Source organism: Chelonia mydas, chromosome 1, assembly GCF_015237465.2.
Source record: "Chelonia mydas isolate rCheMyd1 chromosome 1, rCheMyd1.pri.v2, whole genome shotgun sequence".
NCBI classification, from domain to species: Eukaryota; Metazoa; Chordata; order Testudines; family Cheloniidae; genus Chelonia; species Chelonia mydas.
Window position 1 is genome coordinate 162,620,571 of NC_057849.1, and position 21,689 is coordinate 162,642,259.

The 21,689-nt window shown below is 43.7% G+C and overlaps 1 protein-coding gene and 2 long non-coding RNA genes across 9 annotated transcripts in view; 1 reads left to right on the plus strand and 2 right to left on the minus strand.

Annotated features, from left to right (window-relative positions):
• The window catches only part of LOC114022116, a 34,661-nt gene extending 28,590 nt beyond the window's left edge, over positions 1 to 6,071 (plus strand). The window contains exon 5 of the long non-coding RNA XR_005226259.2: positions 5,217 to 6,071. This is a non-coding gene — a long non-coding RNA (uncharacterized LOC114022116). The remainder of the gene's footprint in view (positions 1 to 5,216) is intronic.
• The window catches only part of EVA1C (eva-1 homolog C), a 62,847-nt gene extending 53,663 nt beyond the window's left edge, over positions 1 to 9,184 (minus strand). For 2 of the 7 annotated variants that reach the window (XM_043538285.1, XM_007070711.4), the window contains exon 1: positions 8,350 to 8,921. In XM_043538285.1, coding sequence (XP_043394220.1) covers positions 8,350 to 8,476 — 127 coding nt within the window. In that variant the 5' untranslated portion in view covers positions 8,477 to 8,921. The other 5 variants (XM_043538288.1, XM_043538284.1, XM_027832870.3 and 2 more) reach the window with 5 other exon arrangements.
• Positions 9,185 to 15,284: 6,100 nt separating this feature from the next.
• Positions 15,285 to 21,410, minus strand: LOC122464088. Its single transcript, XR_006287956.1, has 2 exons — positions 21,309 to 21,410; positions 15,285 to 16,918 (listed from the first exon to the last, which is right to left on the minus strand). It is a non-coding gene; the product is annotated as an uncharacterized LOC122464088 (long non-coding RNA).
• Positions 21,411 to 21,689: the final 279 nt, after the last annotated feature.

Here is a 21,689-nt window from a genome sequence, read left to right on the forward strand (position 1 = left end):
TCTGGATCTGGCTATGTCGTCCTCCTCCACAACTCACAGAGTGGGTCCTTCTCCCTGCCCTGTCTACGCCCAGTTGAGCTGTCTGGCTCCCTTTTAAACCCCACCTCCAGGGGAGCATTCTCAGCAAAGGTGGAGGGGCAGCGCCTCCTGAGCTCAGAGCTGCTCTTTAACCCTTTTCTGCCCAGAGAGGGGTTTATACACACTATCACACAGCCTCCCCTCTCAGATCTAGTGCTGGGGTATTGTCTTGCAGACCTTGCACATCCCCCCCACCCTCCCTCACCTCTTGAAAAAAAAGTCTGTTTTTATGGCCCTTCCTAGCCCTGCAACATATCTGGAAGCTGTAAGGTTGAAAGGAGAGGTACCGATGCATGATCCTGGGGTTGGCAACCCTCGCAGAGTGTAGCCGCCATAGCAGTGCAGGGTCCATCACTAGGAGACAGGGGTTCCCCCACAAATAATATCTTAAGGTGTCCACAGTCCATTTGACTGCCAGGGCTTCCTCCTCAGTGACCGAGTAGGATGTTTTTTGTAGGAACAGTTTCTGGCTGAGGTACAGTATGGGGTGCTCCTCTCCATCAATGTCCTGGGAAAGAACTGCTCCTAGCCCTACCTCAGAGGCGTCCATTTGTAGCCTAAACCTCTTGATGAAGTCAGAGTGTGCGAGCACTGGCTCTTGGCTCAGCTGCTCTTTTAGCTCACAGAATGCCTTATTTCAGGTCATGGACCATCTCATCTTCAGGCTGGTGTCCTTTATTAGATCGGTTGGGGTGCTGCAGTGGTGGCAAAATTGGGCACAAAGAATCTGTAGTACTCAGCAAGTCCTCAGCCTAGGAAGCGATGCACCTGCTTTTTTGTGAATGGTATTGCACATTGCTCTAGGGCCTGCATTTTGCTGACTAGCTGCCTTAGACGCCTGCCCCCAACTAGGTAGCTCTGATATGTCATCTCCCAGCTGGCCAGCTTGCACTTGGCTGGGTTAGATATTAACCCTGCCTCCTGGAGGGCCTGCAAAATTACCATCACATGCCTTAGATGGTCATTCCAGTCCTGACTATAAATGTTGATTTTGTCAATGTGTGCAGTAGCGTACTGCCCGTGATCCATTAGGCACTGAAAGGTGGCCGCAGCCCACGTAGGCCAAAGGGCATGATCTTAAATTGGTATAATCCAAACAGTGTGGAGAAGGTGGCCTTCTCTTGTGACTTGGCAGTTAGGGGAATCTGCCAGTAACCCTTTTTTGGTCAAGGGTAAAATATGCCCGATGCCAACTCTGTCCACATATTTATTCAAGTGACATCATCATAGGACCTAATCACATTAGCCACGCCATCAGGGGCTCATTCACCTGCACATCTACCAATGTGATATATGCCATCATGTGCCAGCAATGCCCCTCTGCCATGTACCTTGGCCAAACCAGACAGTCTTTACGCAAAAGAATAAATGGACACAAATCTGACATCAGGAATCATACCATTCCAAAACTGGTAGGAGAACACTTCAACCTCTCTGGCCACTCAGTAAAAGATTTAAGGGTGGCAATTTTGCAACAGAAAAGCTTCAAAAACAGACTCCAACGAGAAACTGCTGAGCTTGAATTAATACGCAAACTAGATACCATTAACTTGGGTTTGAATAGGTACTGGGAGTGGCTGGGTCATTACACATATTGAATCTATTTCCTTAAGTTAAGTATCCTCACACCTTCTTGTCAACTGTCTAAATGGGCTATCTTGATTATCACTACAAAAGTTTTTTTTCTCCTGCTGATAATAGCTCATCTTAATTAATTAGCCTCTTACAGTTTGCATGGCAACTTCCACCTTCTCTGTATGTGTGTGTATATATATATACATATCTTCTTACTATATGTTCCATTCTATGCATCCGATGAAGTGGGCTGTAGCCCACGAAAGCTTATGCTCTAATAAATTTGTTAGTCTCTAAGATGCCACAAGTACTCCTGTTCTTTTTGCAGATACAGACTAATACGGCTGCTACTCTGAAACCTGTCATATATACTTGGGGGTCCGCAGTCTGTCTAGTAGCTCATTGACCTGGGCCATAGAGTACGCATCATACTTTGATATAGCATTCATGCTCCAGAAATCTATGCAGAAGCAGATTGACCAGTTGGTATTCAGTACCAGCACAATGGGGTTCCTCCACTCATATGGGACTCCTCGACTACCTCAACTTCAACATTATCTGCAGTTCCTAGTGGACTACCTCCCATATCTTTCTTGGCATGAGTCAGGGGTTCTCCCGGACCTTTTTCCCTGGCTGGTGTCTATGTGACGTGCCAGGTGCATACGCCCCGGCAGCGTAGTGAACACCGCGGGAAAGGCTTCCACCAACTGCTGTAGCTGGCACTCTTGCTCTGGCTGAAAGTCTTCTCCTGGTGGAATCAGTCCAGTGTCTTGTCCTGGGGGCATGTGTGAACCGAGTTCCAGCTCGGGCAGAGATGGTGCTATGAGGAGGCTCTCCCACTCACACCAGACTTTTAGCAGGTTGACATGGTAAATTTGTATCACCTGTCATTTTCTGGGCTGACGTAGCTCATAATTAACTGCCCCTACCTTCCTCAGCACCTCAAATGGGCTTTGCCATTGAGCCATCAGTTTTGACTCTGAGGTCAGAAGGAGCAGCAGGGCCCTATCCATGGGCCTGAACTCTCTCATCCAGGCCCCTCTATTTTAGGCTCATTCTTGGTCCTCATGGTCCTGCAGCAGGTTTTCCCAGGGAAAATGCCCCTAACCTCTCCAAATCCTCTTGCAGGCAGATTATGTGTTGGACCACACTGGGTTTAAGTGGTGGCTGCTCATCCCACATCCCCTAGAGGAGGTCTAGCACCCCATGGGGTAGTCTCCCGTACAGAAGCTCAAATGATGAGAACCCCATGGAAGCTTGAGGCACCTCACGGATAGTAAAAAGGAGGGGTGGGAGTAACTGATCGCAATGCCGTGGGTCATGGGCGATGAACTTCCTCAGCATCCTTTTTAGGGCGTTATTGAAGCACTCCACTAGCCTGTCTGTCTGAGGGTGATAAAGATTAAGGCCCTAAAGATGTCAGTCTAAGAGATTACATAGCTCTTTCATCTATTTTGATGTCATGTTGCTCCCCTGATTGGTTAAGATCTCCTTTGGTACCCTGACCCGGGTGAATAGCTTCAGTAGCTCAGGGATGATGTGAGTGGCTGTGCTAGCTCAAAGGAGGATGGCCTCGGCATAGACCACTATCACTTGAATGTACTGGTACCCGGTTGTCATCTTCTCCAGCAGTCCCACCAGACCCATGCCGATTCTTTTGAAGTTGGTCCCAACCACCAGGAGGGTGACGAGCGGGGCTTTCAGGGGTATCATGGACCTGGTCAGGTGGCACTCGGGGCATGACACACAATAATCTTTGACATCTCCATGTATCCCCAGTAAAACCTAAGGGTTACCTAGTTGAAGGTTTTCTCTTGCCCAATCGGACCCCCACAGGGTATTGTATGTGACGGCTCTAGCAGCAGTATTTCTCCTGTTTGGGCATCCTTGGCCATCCAGTACATTCTCGCCTCCCATAGCTCAAAGTGAGGGCATAGTTGCAGCAGCCTTGGGTCTGCCACTTTCCGGTTCACGCCTGTGAGGTGCTCATATGCCCGGCTCAGAGTCAGGTCCTCCTTCTGAGCACTTATAAAATCTATTTTGGCCATCAGCAAATCCCATTCTTCAGTTTGGGGGGCCTTCTGCCTCCCTGTTGGTGGTTCCTGTTGGGACAGGCTCTCTTTGGAGTCCTCTTCATCCCTGACTCAAGCTAGGTTTCCTGACCCCAGGGACTCGGGGGTCCCTCCCTGGGGGTATTCTTCCCTCAGCAGGTCATTAGCCCAAGATTTTATAATCTCCTTAAAATCTTCCAGGTCTTGACCCAGAATCACCGGGTAAGCCAGTGCAGGGACTACCCTGACCCACACTTTCCTCAAGTGTTCACTTATTGTGAGCTGCACTTCCCTAGTGGGGCACGGGGGTAATGAAAGACTTTCATCTTCATGGACATACTGTAGACAGATGGTGTATAGGTGGTCTCCCAGCCTGGCTAGGTGTACTCGGACCATTGTCTGGCTACACCTAGAACCTATCAATGCCAGCGTGGCCACCCCATTAACCTGCATTTTGTCTGGTCCTTTCTTTCTGGCCTGGGTATCCGCCATCCGGACCTGCCCATAGGAGTAGTCCATGTAGGGGAACTCTTGACAGAAATGGGCTGGCCGTTCGCATGAGAAGCAGGGTTTGGTCAGGGGACTCACTCTATCCCTTCCCAGCATTGGCCGTGGGGTGTCCCCGTGGGTTCCCCCATCAGGGCTGGGTTTCTCCTTGGGGTGCTTGGCCCCCTGGGCCCGGACTCCCAGGGTCCCATCCAAGCTGCAGCTGGGTTGCAGGTCAGGGTAGAATCCCGCCTTCACAGGGGCATGCTGCCCTCAGTAGTCTCTGGGTCTCCGGGGCAGGGACACCCTGTGTCTAGGGCCTTCTGATCACCACCCAGTTCTTGTGGTGCCACCTGCCCCCAGAAAGTTTTCCACCAACCTAATTGCATTGGCCAAGGCCCCGCTGGTGTCTTAACACCCATTCCCAGCTGCTGGCAGGGAGAATCTGTGTAAATTGCTCCAACTCTACTGGTTCGGTGATCTGCTTCCTGGTTTGCTCTTCGAGTTGAAGCCACCTCCAGCAGTGTTCCTTAAGGTGCTGGGCCAGAGCCTGCAGCTGGGCACCCTGGGAAAAATCTTTCCCAGAAGAAACATTGCCAGTGGATTTCAGTGGTGATATCAAAAACATGTGAGATGGCTGCCTTGACCTTGGTATAAGTCTTGGGCCTCCACCGCGTTAAGGCTGTGGTAAGCAGCTTGGACGGGCCCTGTAAGGTACGGAGAGAGCAGGATAGGCCAGTGTTCTGGAGGCCATTGAGCTATGGTAGGGACTCTCTCAAAAATGACCAGGAACACTTTAAAAACAAACAAACAAACCCTACCCTCCCTGTTCTACCTAAAATGTCATTGTTCTTTTGTGCATCTTTCCATTGTAAAAGCCCAATTCTGTGCTCCAAACCTTTGCATATGCGGGGAGAATTAGGTCCTGTGACTAACAAAGTACTGAACAATTTCCAGGTTAGTATTGACAGCACAATTTAATGTATTTAAAAAGGGAAAGGGTAAATGTACTGTTGTTTCATGCAGGCTCTCACAGCAGGCTTGGAAGTGATTAGAGGAAGTCACCAGAATGCCAGGAGAAGGAGGAGAGAGACACAGTCCAGTTTGGGGCTGCTGAGGTAGAGATCTGATGCTAGAATCATGTAGAGCGAAAAGATCAGTGAACCAAGAAAGTATGCCACCTGATAATCTTAGTATAAAAGCTCAGGATCTGTGAAGAGGAGAAAAAGCTTAAGCAACTTTCCTTCCAACTCCGTGTGCATCACTAATCTCTCACTACTGGATCCAACTGTACGTAACACTTAAATGACCCGTTGACTCTTTCCATTTATTTTGCTGTGACATGGTTTTCAAAAGGAAATGCACACCAGGCCATATGGAGATTTTGCTGTTAGATTCACCTTTTCCAAAAAGTGAACATGCATGTGGATTACAAAACATGGAGAGCCAGCTCCTCAGCTGATGTAAATCAGCACAGCTTCTTTTAACATCTGTCCTTGAGAGCAGAGGGGATACGTGGGCGGGGTGGGGGGGCATCAGCAAGTACAGGTCACCTCTGCCAGAGAGAGATTGTTTTGTTTATTACGAGTCTTTGTGCCAATAGTGTACTGTCTCTTTAAAAGAGGCAGATTTGTTTTCACAAACTCAACAAGGCTTAAGAAAATCAATTGTGTGCTTTTGTTGAGGAAGGAAGGGAAAGTATAAGGAAAGTCAGCAACTTTAGAAGCTCAGTACTCATTTTTGCTGTTGCATAGCCTGTAGCCCTTAACAGGTATATTAGTTTTAAGCAGACTCAAAATGGCATTTACAGGTTTCATCTTACTTCTTGAGAATTTTCTGACAGCTTTTGGCCTGCATTACCTGTTGTAAGTTTCACTAATTCGGAACTAGTGAAAAACCTGCTTGGATTGTTCTGGATAGCATTCTTTTTTCCCTAAAGGGATCAGTAACATTTTGATTTTTTTCTTTATCACTACGGATTACATCCCTGCATTAAGAAAAAAATGTGTGAGCAGATTGTAATGCCTACAAATGTCACCAGTTCCTGCTGGCAATAGATTGGAATTTAAGAGGCTCTTCTACATTTTACTTACACAGTTGTCTGTATGGAATATTTTTAATGCTGGATTCTGGGTTGGGAGGGGAGGTAACAGTCTTGATTCATTTAATTTATTTGGATAGCTCTATGAACAATGAAATACTGAATACATAAGTACTTTTGAAATTTATCTTGGATTTCCTTATCTAAATAACTTAATTTCAACTTTGAATAGTCTTTTGTGAGAGAGGATCTTGGGATATTTTTAATTCAGTTGCTATTAGAAATGAAAATGTGAACTCTTATTATTTTTTCTTACTTATAGACAGTTACATTAGTAACTCCAATACTACTAAAATAACTGGGAGTCAAGCCACAAAACACCTAAGAGTAAGATAACAAAGTATTTAAAAGCCTTTTACATGTGAAAAGGAATCTAAGGGTAGTAATGTAATATATACATCTGTACTTTTGTTCTCTCTACAATTTAGGTATGCTTGTTCAGGAATATGATTTTGACATTTGAAACAATAGCACAAACAATTTTTTCTACATTTGAGAAAATAAACATGTCTGCACAACCACCCACCAACATTTTAAAGAGTATTAACATTAACTGTGTTAATATTTATAATAATGTATTAATATTATTTATGATGTATTAACTTTGCCCCAGTGCACTTGATTAGGATTTGGAAAGTTACACTCTGCTTTTTACTTGTGAGGTTTACCTTTTGCCATTGGAGAAAACATTGGCTTACAGTTTGGTAAGGTTGCAACTATGAGGGGAATACTAAGCATATTATTAAACACACAAAGGCAAACAGCTGATCTTCTAAGTACTTTCATAACAACAAAGAAATGTCCTATGTCATGTAACAAACAGAAATAGTAATCTTCAATAGAAATGTTGTCCCTTCTTTCTGCTGAAAATAATCAGCAGCATCTGTACAATTTCCAAAGCTATTTAAATTTTGCATTATGAAATAGTTGCCTTGCATTATCAGCCACATGTCATTTTGATGGGGGACTGGTATGTCCACTGGTCTCAGAACTGATCTTGTATGATCTCTCCACTTAGGGCCTGATCCGAAGTCAATGAGACTCTTTCCACTGACTCCCATAGAGTTTGGCACAGGCTCTTATTTACTACCGAAATTGTGTTCTCACAGTTTTATTTGAAAAGAGATTGATAGTACTGAATGGTTAAAGTTGTCACACTGCTTCCCATGCCACTTCCCTGGAACCCTTAACCCCCTCTTCCTATGTACTCCTCTTTAAGTAATTCTACAGCACCAGAAGGTCTGAATCATGCTCTTATTAACTTTTGTGGTGTAGGCCTAACAACCTGTCAGGACTGGCATGATCTTGCTTGATGCTATAGAGTTAATGGGTCTCTCCTTTTAACTAATCTGTGTTGGAGAGGAAGCCAGTGTTCTCCCTTTGACTAATCTTTGCCCTGGGTCTAAATGTGGGCTTTGTACAGCTAACACCTATGCCCAATGCAGGCCCAAACGCTAAAACTAAACCCCTAATTGTGATTTCCAAAGCAATGGTACCAGTTAGAAGTTTCACTGATTCCAAAATCGTCCTTTATGACCTGAATCGCTCAAATGGAAAAATGTAAATCAGACAATTTAGCCAAAGTGAAATGTCCCAGTCTTTTCATCTATCTATCTATCATTATACCTTTATACCAGAGCATGCACCCTAATCCCCAGCATGCACCCTAGTGAGGAACCACTCCAGGATGCACCATAACCCTGCCCCTGGGCATATGTTCTACTCATGAGCCCCTCCCAGACATTCCCCTAACTACTCCTAGACACACACATCCTCGCTGGGCACACACCCTGCCTAGCCCTGTGCACATATCCCGCTGAGCTGAAAGCTGGGCACCCTAATCCTGGCCATGCACCCTGCTGATGAGCCGGTGCTGGGCACGCACTGTATAGAGGAGCCCCTCCTAGGCACACCCCCTGATCCTGGCCACGCACCCTGCTTGTTGGGCGGGCAGGCACGCTACCCCCTTTCCCCCCACAGTGCAGGCTAGTGAGGTGCCCGCCTGTTACTGAGGGTCCCTGTCTCCTCCCAGCCCTGGGCATGGCCATGCTGCCTTACCTGAGAAGTCTGTCAGAGCCTCGATTTCTTTGGTCCCCACCAGGAACACGCAGTAGAGGAGATTGAGAAGCAGCCCGGGCTCTACCTGTCTCCGGCTTGGATGCTGCCCTGCATCCAGTTCACTCATGGTGCGGGGAGGAGCGGGCGGGGGGTGGTCGGTCTCTGCCGCCCGCGAGAGTCACATGATGGACCCGGCCCCCAGCTGGCAGCGCATCCTCCCCGGCGGCCACCTCCCCTGCGAGCTCCGCCGTCCTTCCCGGGACCAGAGCGCGCTGCCCCAGCGCCAGCGGGGCGGAGGGAGCCGAGAGCCGCCGCGACCCAGCCCGCGCCGCCGCGCAGTTTCCCCCAAGAGGAAGTCCCAGCGATTACTGGTCCCTGGCACAGCGCTTTGCCTGCGTGTGTGTGAGGGGAAGGGAAGAGCCTTTCCCCAAGGCACGGCTACCGTGAGAGCCTGCGGGAGTCAATCCCGAAGTGCCCCCCCCCGCCCTTCTCTCCACCCCCGGCTGGGCATTTCTAGGGCCCGGCACCTCCCTCCTGGTCCACACACATCGCGTCTTCCTCAGCGCTGCTTCCTAGTCACGCTGCGGCGGGCCGGCTAACCCACCCGTGCCCCGCGTCCCCGCCCGTCTGACAGGAGAGCCCCTTCCCTCACCCGCCCACGCTTTACCTGGCGTGGGTACATGCCCCCCTGGTGTCTCCCCCGCGGTCAGTCACGCCTTCCCCGAGCCCGCCTTGGCACCGGAGCAGGCGACACACTTTTCTTCCTTCTCTCCTTCAGACTTTTTGACACGATCATTAGCAAAGCAGAAGCCGCCAAGTCCGTTGGTCTAACCCAGCAGATCGCGGCTTTTCAGCCTGTTTTATGGGTCTCTGAGGAAAACCCAACCAATCTACAGATTTCCTCCCGGGGTCAAAACTCAGGATGTGAGGATGTCAGCTGAAGTGTATCTGTTTAAAGAAACAATACCAACACATGTATCAAAACAATCTTGTTTCCCTGATTTCTCTCCTAATTTAGAGATCCTTCTCTTAGCAAATATTTTATTGCTTCATTTAACTTCCAGTTTCGCAGATAGAGCCCTCCCGCACGCTTTTTGTCCCATTAAAGTTTTAAATGTGCTTTGGGGACATATTAGGGGGACTGCAGTCTCTTTTGCAGGAATAAAAAAAAACTAGTGGAAAGTAAGGGATCCAAAAACTGCCCTTACAGTTCTATACTGCCTTCAGATGTTCTTTCCAGTTCTTTTAAGCCCATCAGTAGGGAATTGCTGAAAATGGCTTAGCCTGTGTGCATCTCCTTTTGACATTAATGGGACTAATTAAGTAATAGTTAAGCTAGGGCACTAGTTCTCCAGTCCCTTTAAGGCTTGTCACCATGAAGGAGGATAGAAGCAATATTGGAAATACAAGGACGGATCTGCAATCAATTCCCTGCACTGGAGCTGTGTTCAGAGATAAATGTGAAAGTGGGAAAGCATGAGCATTTAACAGTTTGTAGCTTAGTATGCACAGTCACTTTCTACAACTTATTTGTTAGATGACATTGGTGAGTATGTAATAGGAGATGGGACCAAACTAGCGCTGCAGATCATATTCCAATCCCACACCTCAATCTTTGCAGGGGTTTAGACCAGATCCAGATTGAATTTCTCAGCTCTGGCATATCTCTGAAGTGGGCCAAACTGGAACATCATATCTGATCAGTTTGAACTTTGTAAGAGTTTGTATTTGGCTCTGAATACATATCCTAATCTCAGGCCCATCTCTAACAGAAATTTTTCTTTCTTTCTCTCACACACATATAGAGTACACCAGCTGATTACCACATACATAATATTCATGCTTCCCTGGTCTTGGGCAGATAAAAGCAAATTAAATTTTGCAGTAACCTGCCTGTGGTTGTGAGCACTCCACTAATTTTTACTGAATTCAGATAAAAAAAGATAAAAATATGTTAGTGCTAGCCTTGCATGAAAAGCGTTAATGGTGGTTGGTTGGTTCTGAAGCAACTACCTGTAACTGAACCAGTGCGTTTTGGAATTTGCCTGACTCCCTACCTTTCTTTCAGTTGACTGACTGACTCAACAACCTTGTCTACACTGGGATTTTTTCCTACAATTTTGCACTGTGGATAGCACTGGTTCAGCTCTGCTGCGGTTAGCAATGAAGGGAGTGAGAAGATAGGCGAGGCATGGGTGGACATTGATGTTTTAAGTACCATTTTTTTTTTATCCCTCCGCCTGTTAAGCCAGGTGCTTCAGCAATCATGAGTCCAATGTACAAGACTCAGAGGGAGACATTAAAATGTCTAAAATAACCTAAAATAGCTTTTCTATATTTAACAATTTACATTTTTTATGGTTTAATATGTAGGGACCTTCCTGGGCTGTATGTCTCATTGGGAAACTGTGAATCTTCCCTTTCCTTTGAGATAAAACTCATATTCTAGCCCTATAAGCGGGGCTTAAATTCAGCTGGCGGTGCCTGGAGCAGAGCTTGAGTAAATATTTTCAACCCACCTTGAGTTTTTATATCATGTTGGGGGGGGGGGGAAGCATGGGGGGCTCCAGGAAATACTTTGAGAATGTAAGCCCTGCCTATAAAGTTATGAGAAAAAGGACCTTAAATTTATCAGTGGTTCAGGATTGAATCTGGTGCACACTAGCTCTCAGGCAGACAAAATTTTGGGGAGAAGATCCACATGTATGAGGGGAGAAAGAAACACTTCTCTGAAAAGTTGCTTTTTAAATATGGCAGCTGTTTGAAACTGCTAAGAGGTTTCAAATATTGCAAGTAATCTCAGAGAAGATGGATGAGTGGGCAGAGGGCAAGGTGAGGTAGTCAAAGATGTATAACTTCAGATCTATGTTATAGCTGTGCAAGTTATCATATGCATATCACCACCAGATGTGTTTGGGGGAAATCTATCTGCCTATCTATCTGTCTGGATAGACAGGCATATACATATATCAGCCCCAGGTCAGGAAAGCATCCCCATTCTAGAAAGCATTTTAGGACTTGAAGTCAATGGGACTTAAACACATGCTTAACTTTTTTAAGCATGTGCTTAAGTCTCTTTCCTGAATCAGGGCCATAGTTTGTTAGAGTTTCTCTCTAATCTTTTTAGTGGGACTTCATTATTGCTATTGATTTTATGTTGAAGGAGTTCAGATCCTACATTGATTGGTGACAATATAAAACCCTAACATAGATAGTTAGAAAGTAATATTTACAGAATGTATTTTCTCCTTTCACTTCTGGTAAATGCTTTGCCTATGAAAGCAGTTTTTGCCAGCTGACAATATCTACTAGTCAGAGGGAGAACACAGCTTATGTGTTTGTTTACACACTTCCCAAACCCATGATGCTGTAATCCAGACACATACAAGTGGAATGACATCATCTTTTGCTCTCCTAAGTGATTCCTTGAGTCCATTTATTCCTGAGGACAGAAGTTAGTATCTTCTGAGCTGGGTACTCTGTCTGCTCAAATCAGTTTACTCTCTTTTGCTCTGGGGAGAACAGAAATAATTTCATAATGTCAGAAATGTGGAAAACTTGCTGTTTGTATGAAGTTACCATTGGAAGTCTCAGAATAGCAAGGCAAGAAACATACCAAACCATAGCTATGCTTTATTCATTTTCTCTGAACCTCTGCCAGTCTGCCAATTTGAAACTCATATCACAGTTTACTGTATGGAAACTCAAATAAAATTAGTGTTGTCAGTTAGAAAATAAGCCAGCAGTGTGGAATAATAGAAGAATCTTGAGTCGGTTAGTAAATATTAGACTATTAGTAAAAAGTTCACAACCAGGCAGATTTATAGCACCATGACACTACAGTTACTGCACTGGAGATGTTTTAGTTCTAAAATCCCTATTTTCAGGCACATACAACTCTTCCCCTCAAAACAATTCTCTTAGAGCTGAATCTTTTCATGCTCATTCTCAGCTGCAAAAGTGAGGTTTTTGAAATGCTTAGTAAAATTCTGTTATTTTAGAAAATTCTGAGCATGAAAAATTAAAAAAAAGATTTCCCCCACCACTTAGGACATTTTTAAACACTTTGTTTTCTTGCACTCTGACACAGATGAAATCTACAAGAGAGTTCTAACAACTGGACTGCCATAGTCTGTTGGGTTTCTATGGCAATGAATGTCAGACCAGTTAAAATAAAGTGCTTTAAAATAATTACTATATGGTGGTTATTTAAAATAACGTGTCCCATATTTACTGATTCATCCTCCATTTCTGTGGAAACAAGAATAAAAAAGGTAACCAGTAACAGAGAACTCTCTTTTGTATATTTCAGCTGTGGCTGTTTTCTGAATGCTGCAAGTTCTACTTTTCATATAGTACTAAAAACTGCAGGATCTAACAAGGTCTTCAAGTCTGCAATAGTTTGACTTTGAAAACAACAGGCCAAATCCTGCATGCTCTAGTCAAGAAAAATTCTTATTGACTTCAGTGAATCTTGACCCAGAGGTTTTTTTTAAAAGGAGGGGAAACATCTTAGCATCCCCCCACCACACCTCCTTCACAGAAGTAATGATCTCTGATGTGACAGAGAAGACAAAGTTATCTAACACAGTGGTTTTCAACCTGTGATTCACAGACTCCTGGGGGGTCTGCAAACTATGTCTAAGATATCAAAGGGATCTGCACCTTTATTCAAAAAATTTTAGGGGCCCCCAAATGGAAAAAAAAAAAAAAGACTGAAAACCACTGATCTAAAAAGTTCTGCGCTTTGTGGTTAAAGCAGTTCCCTGCACTGTCAGCTTCTTGCCCAGCTAATCATAACTTTCTAATGACCATGCCCATTCTGTAAGAAAACAGTAAAACAGAACAGGGTGTGCGTTCATATCAGTTAGTTAAACCAATCACCTTCTCTTTGGTTCCCCTCTAAATCCCATCTTTACTCCCTCATTGTAGGGAACTTCCCCACCCTCCCATCATACTGCCACCAGCACTGGCACCTCTCCTGTAATCGGATTTTTTTTTTTCTGATAGCACCCACAGCATGCAAGGCACTATACAAATAGAAAGAAAGGCACAACCACTGTCCCAAAGAGCTTACAATCTAAAAGAACAAAACAAAAAGGAAGACAGAAAGGGGTAAAACATAGATAGAGAGGTCAAAGTTTTGATTGTCCATATCTCAATAATTCAGAGCATTGATGGTGTAGATCATCCCCAATTGCTCCTCATTCTAGCTATTATTAGTCAAAGCATCTCTTGTGCCACCGTAGCAGTTCAGGAGGGATCAGAATGCAGGGAAAGTAGGTGCCTTGCAGACCAGCTCGGAAGGACATCAATAGGAGCTGCTGGGACCCAGCACATTTGAAAATCTGCCTACTCGTTGGTGCTCATTGTGTCATTGCTTGTACGTGCACTGATGCTCTTTCCCTCTGGACTGCAAGGGTTCAATGATGAATTTTGAGGAGATAATCAGTTTACAAAGTCAAAGTGGCTAAGGCTTCATGGTAATTTAATATTATTCTATTAAAATAAAGTGGGTGAGATTTTGGTATTTGTGTAAGCTACCCTTTCTCCTTTTCCTTTGTAACCCAACTACTGTGCGGAAGATGCCAGTGGGCAGAGGGGCTTATTCTATTAATTACAAGTGATTACAATTGCTTCATCTTATACTGCTCCCTGCTCTTCCAGGTTTGCTCACTTCGTTTGCTGGTCCCCTGTCATCTTCTTCTCCTGTCCTGATCTTCCCCCCAGTTTTTGTTTTCTGGGCAAGCAGCCCAATTCCCAAACCATTCTGAGTCCTGGCTTGAAATCCTAGCATGTCCACTGCTGCTGACACTACAGCTAGGTTGGTTGCTTTGATATTGATATGGTTCAAGTGTGACAGTGAGGAAGATAAACCCCCATAAGTCATATTTTAAAATGCAGTTCTTTAGCTATTTAGAAAAGTGCTGCTCCATTTGAAACAGCTAAAAGACTGATTATATTATATTTAAGATTAAAACAAGTGGTGGTTTACCTAAATTGCTGCAGCTGCTAATCCTTGTCAATAACAGAAAACCCAGCTTGGCTGCATTGGCTCAGCAGTGGAGACACATTAAGAATGTAATCACAGGCTGGCACTCCCAAAGGGTGAAATTTACCCCAGTTCCTGGGCCCACACAAGACCCATGCACTTCTTAAGCCCTGTGTCAAAGCCAATGTTTTCAGAAATGACTTCTAACTGGGTGCGGGGCAGGGCTAAAATCATCTCAGGCATGATGCTCAGAAGTGCTGAGCACCTACAGCTCTTCTTGGAAATGTAGGTGCTCAGTACCTCTGAAAATCTGCACCTAGGTGACTATGTGGGCATCCAGAATTAGTGGGCACTTTAAAAAATGTCAGCTTTAACATAGGGCTTATCCGATGTCTGTGTAGGGCCTCTTCATGGGGGTGAATTTCACCCAGTATGCTACAGGAGCTGGAGAGCTTACCCCAAAGTACAGATGGGAGTGGTGGAAAAGAGGATAGTGTAGGTGTGAGTGGAGAAAACCAGTGACAGAGGAACAAGAGAGCAGCAAAGGAAAAGGAGGTCTGGGTTGAAAACAACTCTTACAGTTAACAGCATCTGCCTTGCCCCCGTTCTCAGTGACTGCAGCAGCTGCTCAGGCACTCGGGGAAAGATTAGCTGAATTAAAAACTATTTTGAATAATATATTTTATAAAATCACACATTTAGTAGCAGAAATTTTGTAGAATTGTGCACTGATCTAGTGGCGAGGTGATGAGGGCTTATAATTGTGATGTAATGTGAGCTTTTCTTGGAGATACTGTAATGAGGTGGGGTTTGAGCCATCCTAAGACAATTGTTAACTTAAAGTTGAAAGTGTCTCATCTCATCCAAAACACCTTAAAAGAATATTATCTATTTTCCACATTGTTTACCGCTAAAGCTTTTTTGAGTTAAAATATTTTTTTGAAAATATACTTTCAATTTACTTACAACAAAACTTTAAGGTGGCATTAAGGTTGTTGCCACCCAAAAGAGAGTATTAGCACCAGCTGTTTTACTAAAGAACTGAACAATATACCTTTGAGTAAATATTTGCTCTGCTGCTTCAAATCCTGAATAAAACTGCAAAATATTTTATAAAAACAAACAGAAAGGGAGGACCGCAAGAGCTCCAGAGCTGCAACTCGGGGGTTTTTGGTAATATTATGACAGTAGAGTTTGAATGGAGAATGAAGGTAAGCATAAGACACAGGATGCCACTTTAGCCTTGTTTTGCAAAGTTCCTTTTTTTTTTTTTTTAAAGTACATAGACCTAACATTTTAATTTCTTATTACCCTACATATTTCCTCTTCTTTTCCCATCCCAAACCTTTCCTTTTTCCTCCTCTTTTCTTCTTTTCTTATTCCACCTTGTTCCTTCTTATTTTGCCCCACCAACCATTTTTCAAAATGTTACCAGGCTGTCCTCTATGGAAATTAACCCATATCTCCATCCTAAAATTAAATTTCACTTAAGTAGCTGTTGACATTGCTCTCTTCGTGACCAAATATTTATTTTATGGGATTGTCTAAGGATGACACGACTGGCACAGAAATAAAAAAATATTAGTGCTTTTGATTTTTATTAGTTACTTTTAAATATAAATCCCCCCATTTTGGACAGAAATGTAACTTAATTTTTGTTTTCGCTACAATCATAATGCAACATCACGTCTTCTATATATCTCACCCTTGGTTTAGCTCCCTGTGTTTTATATCGACAGTATATTGAACCAGATCTTTCTGTAAAATGGGAGAGCAAAAGCAATAGCTCTCTCAGCAGAAGAAGTGAGAGCAACTGAGAGGGAGTGTCAATGTAAGAGAAATAGAAATATATCCCTACAAGTGGTATGATCAAAAATAATAAATGCCTAGAACTAGAAAATTAAAAATTACCTAAGAACAAATGTCTTATAAAAAAAGACCAAAGCCACATAGTTATAGTCTATCATGAATTATGTCACTTATCCCATGAACCAAACTCTCACAATTTCCACCTTCTTTAAGACTGAAGAAATAGGAAGCTCTTTCTTATTTTTTTTATTGTTTCAATTAAGAGATAATTTTTTCCCCCTACACTGCATCCCAGTATCTATAATAATCCCTTGGGGCCTACTCCTGCAGTCCTTGGACAGTCATAACTCCTACTGACTAAGCCACAGAACCTTCAAACAAAAATATGCTTAACTTTAAGCACTAGAAGTGAGTGAGATTTACTGACATGACTGGAGTTAACCACAAGCCTAAGTATTTGCAGGGTTGGGGCCTTAAACAGGAGTTTTGACTACCTCAGCACTACAAGATCTGGCTCCTAATCGTCACTCAAAAGCCAGAACACTGGAAGAAGGTTACAATTATTTTAGTCAAAATCTTGGCACGTCAAACAGTCATGTGTAACTTGGCACATCAAACAAATAGTCTCTACTTGTGTAAAATGTTGTTTTATTGAAGCCAATGGAGTTATGGCAATTTACACCCATTGAGGATCTCCGTTGCAGTCCTGTACCCACTGGAGACAATGGGACTTCAATCAACCTCAGTGGGAGCAAGCTTGGGATCTATCTGGAACAGAGGAATAAAAATACTGTCATTTTGCTTGAGGTATTCCTGAAGCAAATATATATGGATAACCGAGTCAGCATGGGGAGGGGAAACAGAGTAGAGAAGCAAAGAGTGAGTTGACTCTTATTTATAGATAAGTCCATGGTCTATATTTCTACATTCTAATGTATTGTGGCCACAGTAGGAATTTACAAAGCCTCCCTTTGAAGTAATTTTGTGTTCTGAACACCATGCAGGCATGATAATTTAACCTTTTCAACCTTAATAAATTTCAAAGAAACAGGTTTGCCATTAAAGAGATTAAAATTTGTGCCAAAATGGCAAAAGGCCCTCCTAGATGTATTTCTTGGAGTAATCCATTGCTTTTAATTGTATTTTAGTCCTGCTGATGTACTGTGGAGGGAACTATAAGGGCATGTATTGTGTATATGACAATGTGTTCTTTACACATGTTAAAATTCTTAATACTTTAATAATAAAGTTTATCAGAGCATTTCTACCAAGCACACATAACCCATTTTTTAGATTAACTATAGAAGAAGGAACGTTGAAAGGGGTATTCCTAATTGATTCACAGTATGAATGAACCAAGTAGTCCTTCACAGACTTTTCAGGATTATAAAATCATACCTTTTAGCACAGGTTTCTAAAGTTGGGTGCAATAGCCCAAGTTTTTAATGTGATACGGTGGCTATTTTTAAGCAATGAGCACTTATGGCCTTGCAGTGTTATATTCTGGGAACTGTGTAGTTCTGCCAGTCTCTGCTTTTATAAAATGCCTAGGACACGTGCTATAAAAATGTTTCTTTGTTTTCTGACTGGATGTGGATTATTTTAAAAAATTAACATTCCAATTATTATTATTATTACCGTAGTGTCCAGGAGCCCCAGTCAGAGGCCAGCACCCCATAGCGTTTGGTGCTGGACAAATATAGAACAAAAAAGTGATCCCTGTCCCAAAGAGTTTACAGTCTCAGTATAAGACCATAGATAACAGATTGACACAGACCGATAGGGGAGTACAAGGAAACAATGAGACGATATTAGTCAACATGATCAGAAGCGGTATCTGAATCTAGAAGACGTCCTGAAACAATGTTTTAAGGGAGTATCCTCACCTGTATTTCTTCATAACAGACAATAGTACATTTTTTGCCATCAGATCTTGTATGTTTCTTGATCCTGGACATATGCTGATGACTCACTGACATTTTTGTTCTCTCCCCTGCAGAGCTCCCAAGCTCCCAACCCTAGCAGCTCAAAAATAATCTTTGGGTGATAACCCAGCACTGGAAATTTCAGGTGCTGCCCTTGCACCCCTCCACCCCCTCGAAAAAAGTAGAGCGTAAGGGGAAAGAGAAGGTGTATTGGAATAGAAATAGATCATCCATTTTAATAGGTTGCTCAGTAGCTTTTATATTCCTTAAAGCAGGGTTCTCAAACTTTTTTTTCCCCACAGACCACTTGAAATTTGCTGAGGGTCTCAGCAGACCCCTCAATGATTTTTCCAAATGTTGTTTGTACCATTAGCTAACTATTGTAAAGTGCTTTGGATAAAAGCGCTATATAAAAAAAACCTTAATAATAATTAGCATTTTTTTGTTCTACAAAAAAAAAAAAAAAAGCACACAACTCATATTTTAATATCAGTAGTCTTACCTGTCTAATGCGATGGATGTGCCCTCTCTCCCCCGCCATGGCAGCCCCTGAGCTGGGACTGGGAAGGAGGAGGGTTTCTCCCCCACCACAGCAGCCAGAGAGCCGAGGCTGGGAAGGAGAGCCGTCTCTCCCTAGCAGCCGCAGCCCTGGAGCTGGGGAAAGTTGCCTCTTTTTCTGGCCAGTGCAGCCTTGCACGTCCAAAATTTCTTCTCATCCCACTGCCCCCTCCCACCTACCCTCTATTCCCCTCAAGGCCACCACCTCACCTTACATGTGTGTCTTCTCCAGTGTCCAGGCACTTAATTAGTGGAGCCACACCTGCACAGCTCCACTAATTAAGTGGGTGGCCCTTCAGTCTCTTGTGTGCGGCCTCCCAGGTGCGTATCTTAGAGGGAACTATCCATGGACCACCTGAATGGAGCTCGTTGAGAACCTCTGCCTTAAAGTAACAGTTGGTGTATGTATGGATGCAGTGTGTATACGAACAGGTTGTATGAACAGAGCCTGAACAAAAGTTATCTACAGACAAAAGTGAAGCCCTTACTTATGAGTCAGAAGTCTTTTTTTTTTTTTGCCAAGGGCAGCATGCTACCATATACTCTTGTATAGTGTATAACCCTGGGGGGAAATCAATGTTTGGAAGAATCTAATTTGTGCTGCTAATGTTGTTTAACTTATTTATCCTGTAAAGAAGAGAAATGTAAGTATTCTACATTTATCTTGCCAAATTATTATTCCAGACTCACATTCCTTCAGACTGCTCTGATTCATGCTGGCATAACCTGTAGTCCCATATTCTTGACCAGGGGTTATCAAACTGGGGGTTGGGACCCCTTGGGGGTCATGAGTTTATTACATGGGGGGAGGGGTCGTGAGCTGTTAGCCTCCACCCCAAACCCCACTTTACATCCAACATTTATAATGTTGTTAAATATATTAAAAAGTGTTTTTAATTTATAAGGGGGGTCACACTCAGAGGCTTGCTAAGTGAAAGGGATCACCAGCACAAAAGTATGAGAACTACCGTTCTTGATGAAACCAAGACAAAACCCTGGTTTCAGTATAATTCTGGGAAACAAAGAAATCAAGTCACTCTAATTATGGTGTTTCCCATGTTTGACAGGCTCTAAGAACACAACTGGTATAACTGACTTATTATTAGAATAACATCTTACATTTGTAATCATTTTCATTTTTATAATGGCTTCTATGCAGAAAGATCTGAAAGTGTGTTACAGACATTAACAAACTGATATGCATACTATGCAAAGAGATCACTGCAAGCAGTACTGATATGGTTGATCTCTGGGATTGAATGTGGTGACTGACTGACACCAAGCAGTAACTATATACAATAGTCCATGACAGGAAGTAAACAGTATATCTAACTGAGCTGCAGGGGCAATGTTAGTAACAGCAGCAGCATCACCAGTGGTGGACACCTAACTGGGAGGTGGGAGAAGGACGCTGAGATGGGGGAATTCCAGGGTGGGGGGAATCCTCAAAAGATAGGAAAGGGGGTTGGAGATCCAGGGATATGGGAAATACAAGGAGAGAGAAGACCAAAGGGATAGAGAATTTGGGAGGAAAGGGAAGTAAGAGTGGAGTTTACAGTGGTTCTCAACCAGGAGTACTGCGTATCCCTGGGGGTACGCAGAGGTCTTCCAGGGGGTACATCAACTCATCTAGATATTTTCCTAGTTTTACAACAGGCTACTCAAAAAGCACTAGCAAAGTTAGTACAAACTAAAATTTCATACAGACAATGACTTGTTTATACTACTCTATATGCAAATGTACTTACTGAAATGGAAGTACAATATTCATATGCCAGTTGATGTATTATATAATTATATGGTAAAAACAAGAGTAAGCAACTTTTCGGTAACAGTAGGCAGTGACACTTTTGTATTTTTATGTCTGACTTTGTAAGCAAGTAGTTTTTAAGTGAGTGAAACTTGGGGTACATAAGACAAATTAGATTCCTTAAAGGAGTACAGTAGTCTGGGAAGGTTAAGAGCTACTGGTTTAGGAGACCACAGGGAAGAGGGATAATGAAGATGGAGAACCAAAGGTTGGGGGAGAGGAGTCCCAGAGAAACAACAGTATAAAAGAGGGAAATCCCAGGAGGGAGAGAGACTAGTAAAGATGCAGCTATGTACAATAAATTGGGATGGGGAAAACAGGAGTAGAAGTGCCTTCATCCTTCTGGTTTCTTTAGAGGCTCACATAGTACAGTGATGAGGGTTATTAAAACAAATAGATATTTACATGCCAGTGAAGTAGTGATGACAGATGGAATATGCCCCCCCACCCCCTGGTATGGTTGTACTTAAGAGAAAGAGATGTTCCATCTCCCTGATTTAGGGCCCAATTCTGCTGCCCTTCTCTTGCTGAGTTGTCCAACTGAAATTAGCAGGATTCCTTGAGGAATAAGGCAGTACTCAGTATCAACCCTGCCTTTAGGGATTAAGATTAAAGCAGCCTGTACAAGATGTCTCTCTGATGAAATACCAGACACACATTTTTGCGATAACCTTTCCTGCAAGGATGGCCCTGCACGTCTCACTGAAGAGGAATGAAACAAACAGACACCCACTGGATTCCACTGATTTTTTGCTGCTGTTGTTGGATTAGCCAATACCCAGAAAGCAGGATCTTTAGGGGAATTTCCCTTGTGTTGTCAGAGGCTTGTGGGGAACGTTTTCTAAAACTTCCTGCAATTGCTTACCCTGGTGGGAGGTGAGCCCTGGCAGGGCCAGGCCGCTGGTGTTTTAACATCATACCAGAGCTGCTCTGACTGCGAGCACACGTTGGGCTCCTGCTGGAATCACAGAATATCAGGGCTGGAAGGGACCTCAGGAGATCATCTAGTCCAACCCCCTTGCTCAAAGCAGGACCGATCCCCAATTTTTGCCCCCATCTCTAAATGGCCCCCTCAAGGACTGAGCGCAGCAACCCTGGGTTTAGCAGGCCAATGCTCAAACCACTGAGCTATCCCTCCCCCCTGTCAGGGGGCTAGGCACTGAAGACCTAACGCTGCAGTGGGGGCCTAATTCCCTGCCTCCTCCCGGGCCTAGGTAGATGTGCTTGGACGGGAGGTGGGTGGCCT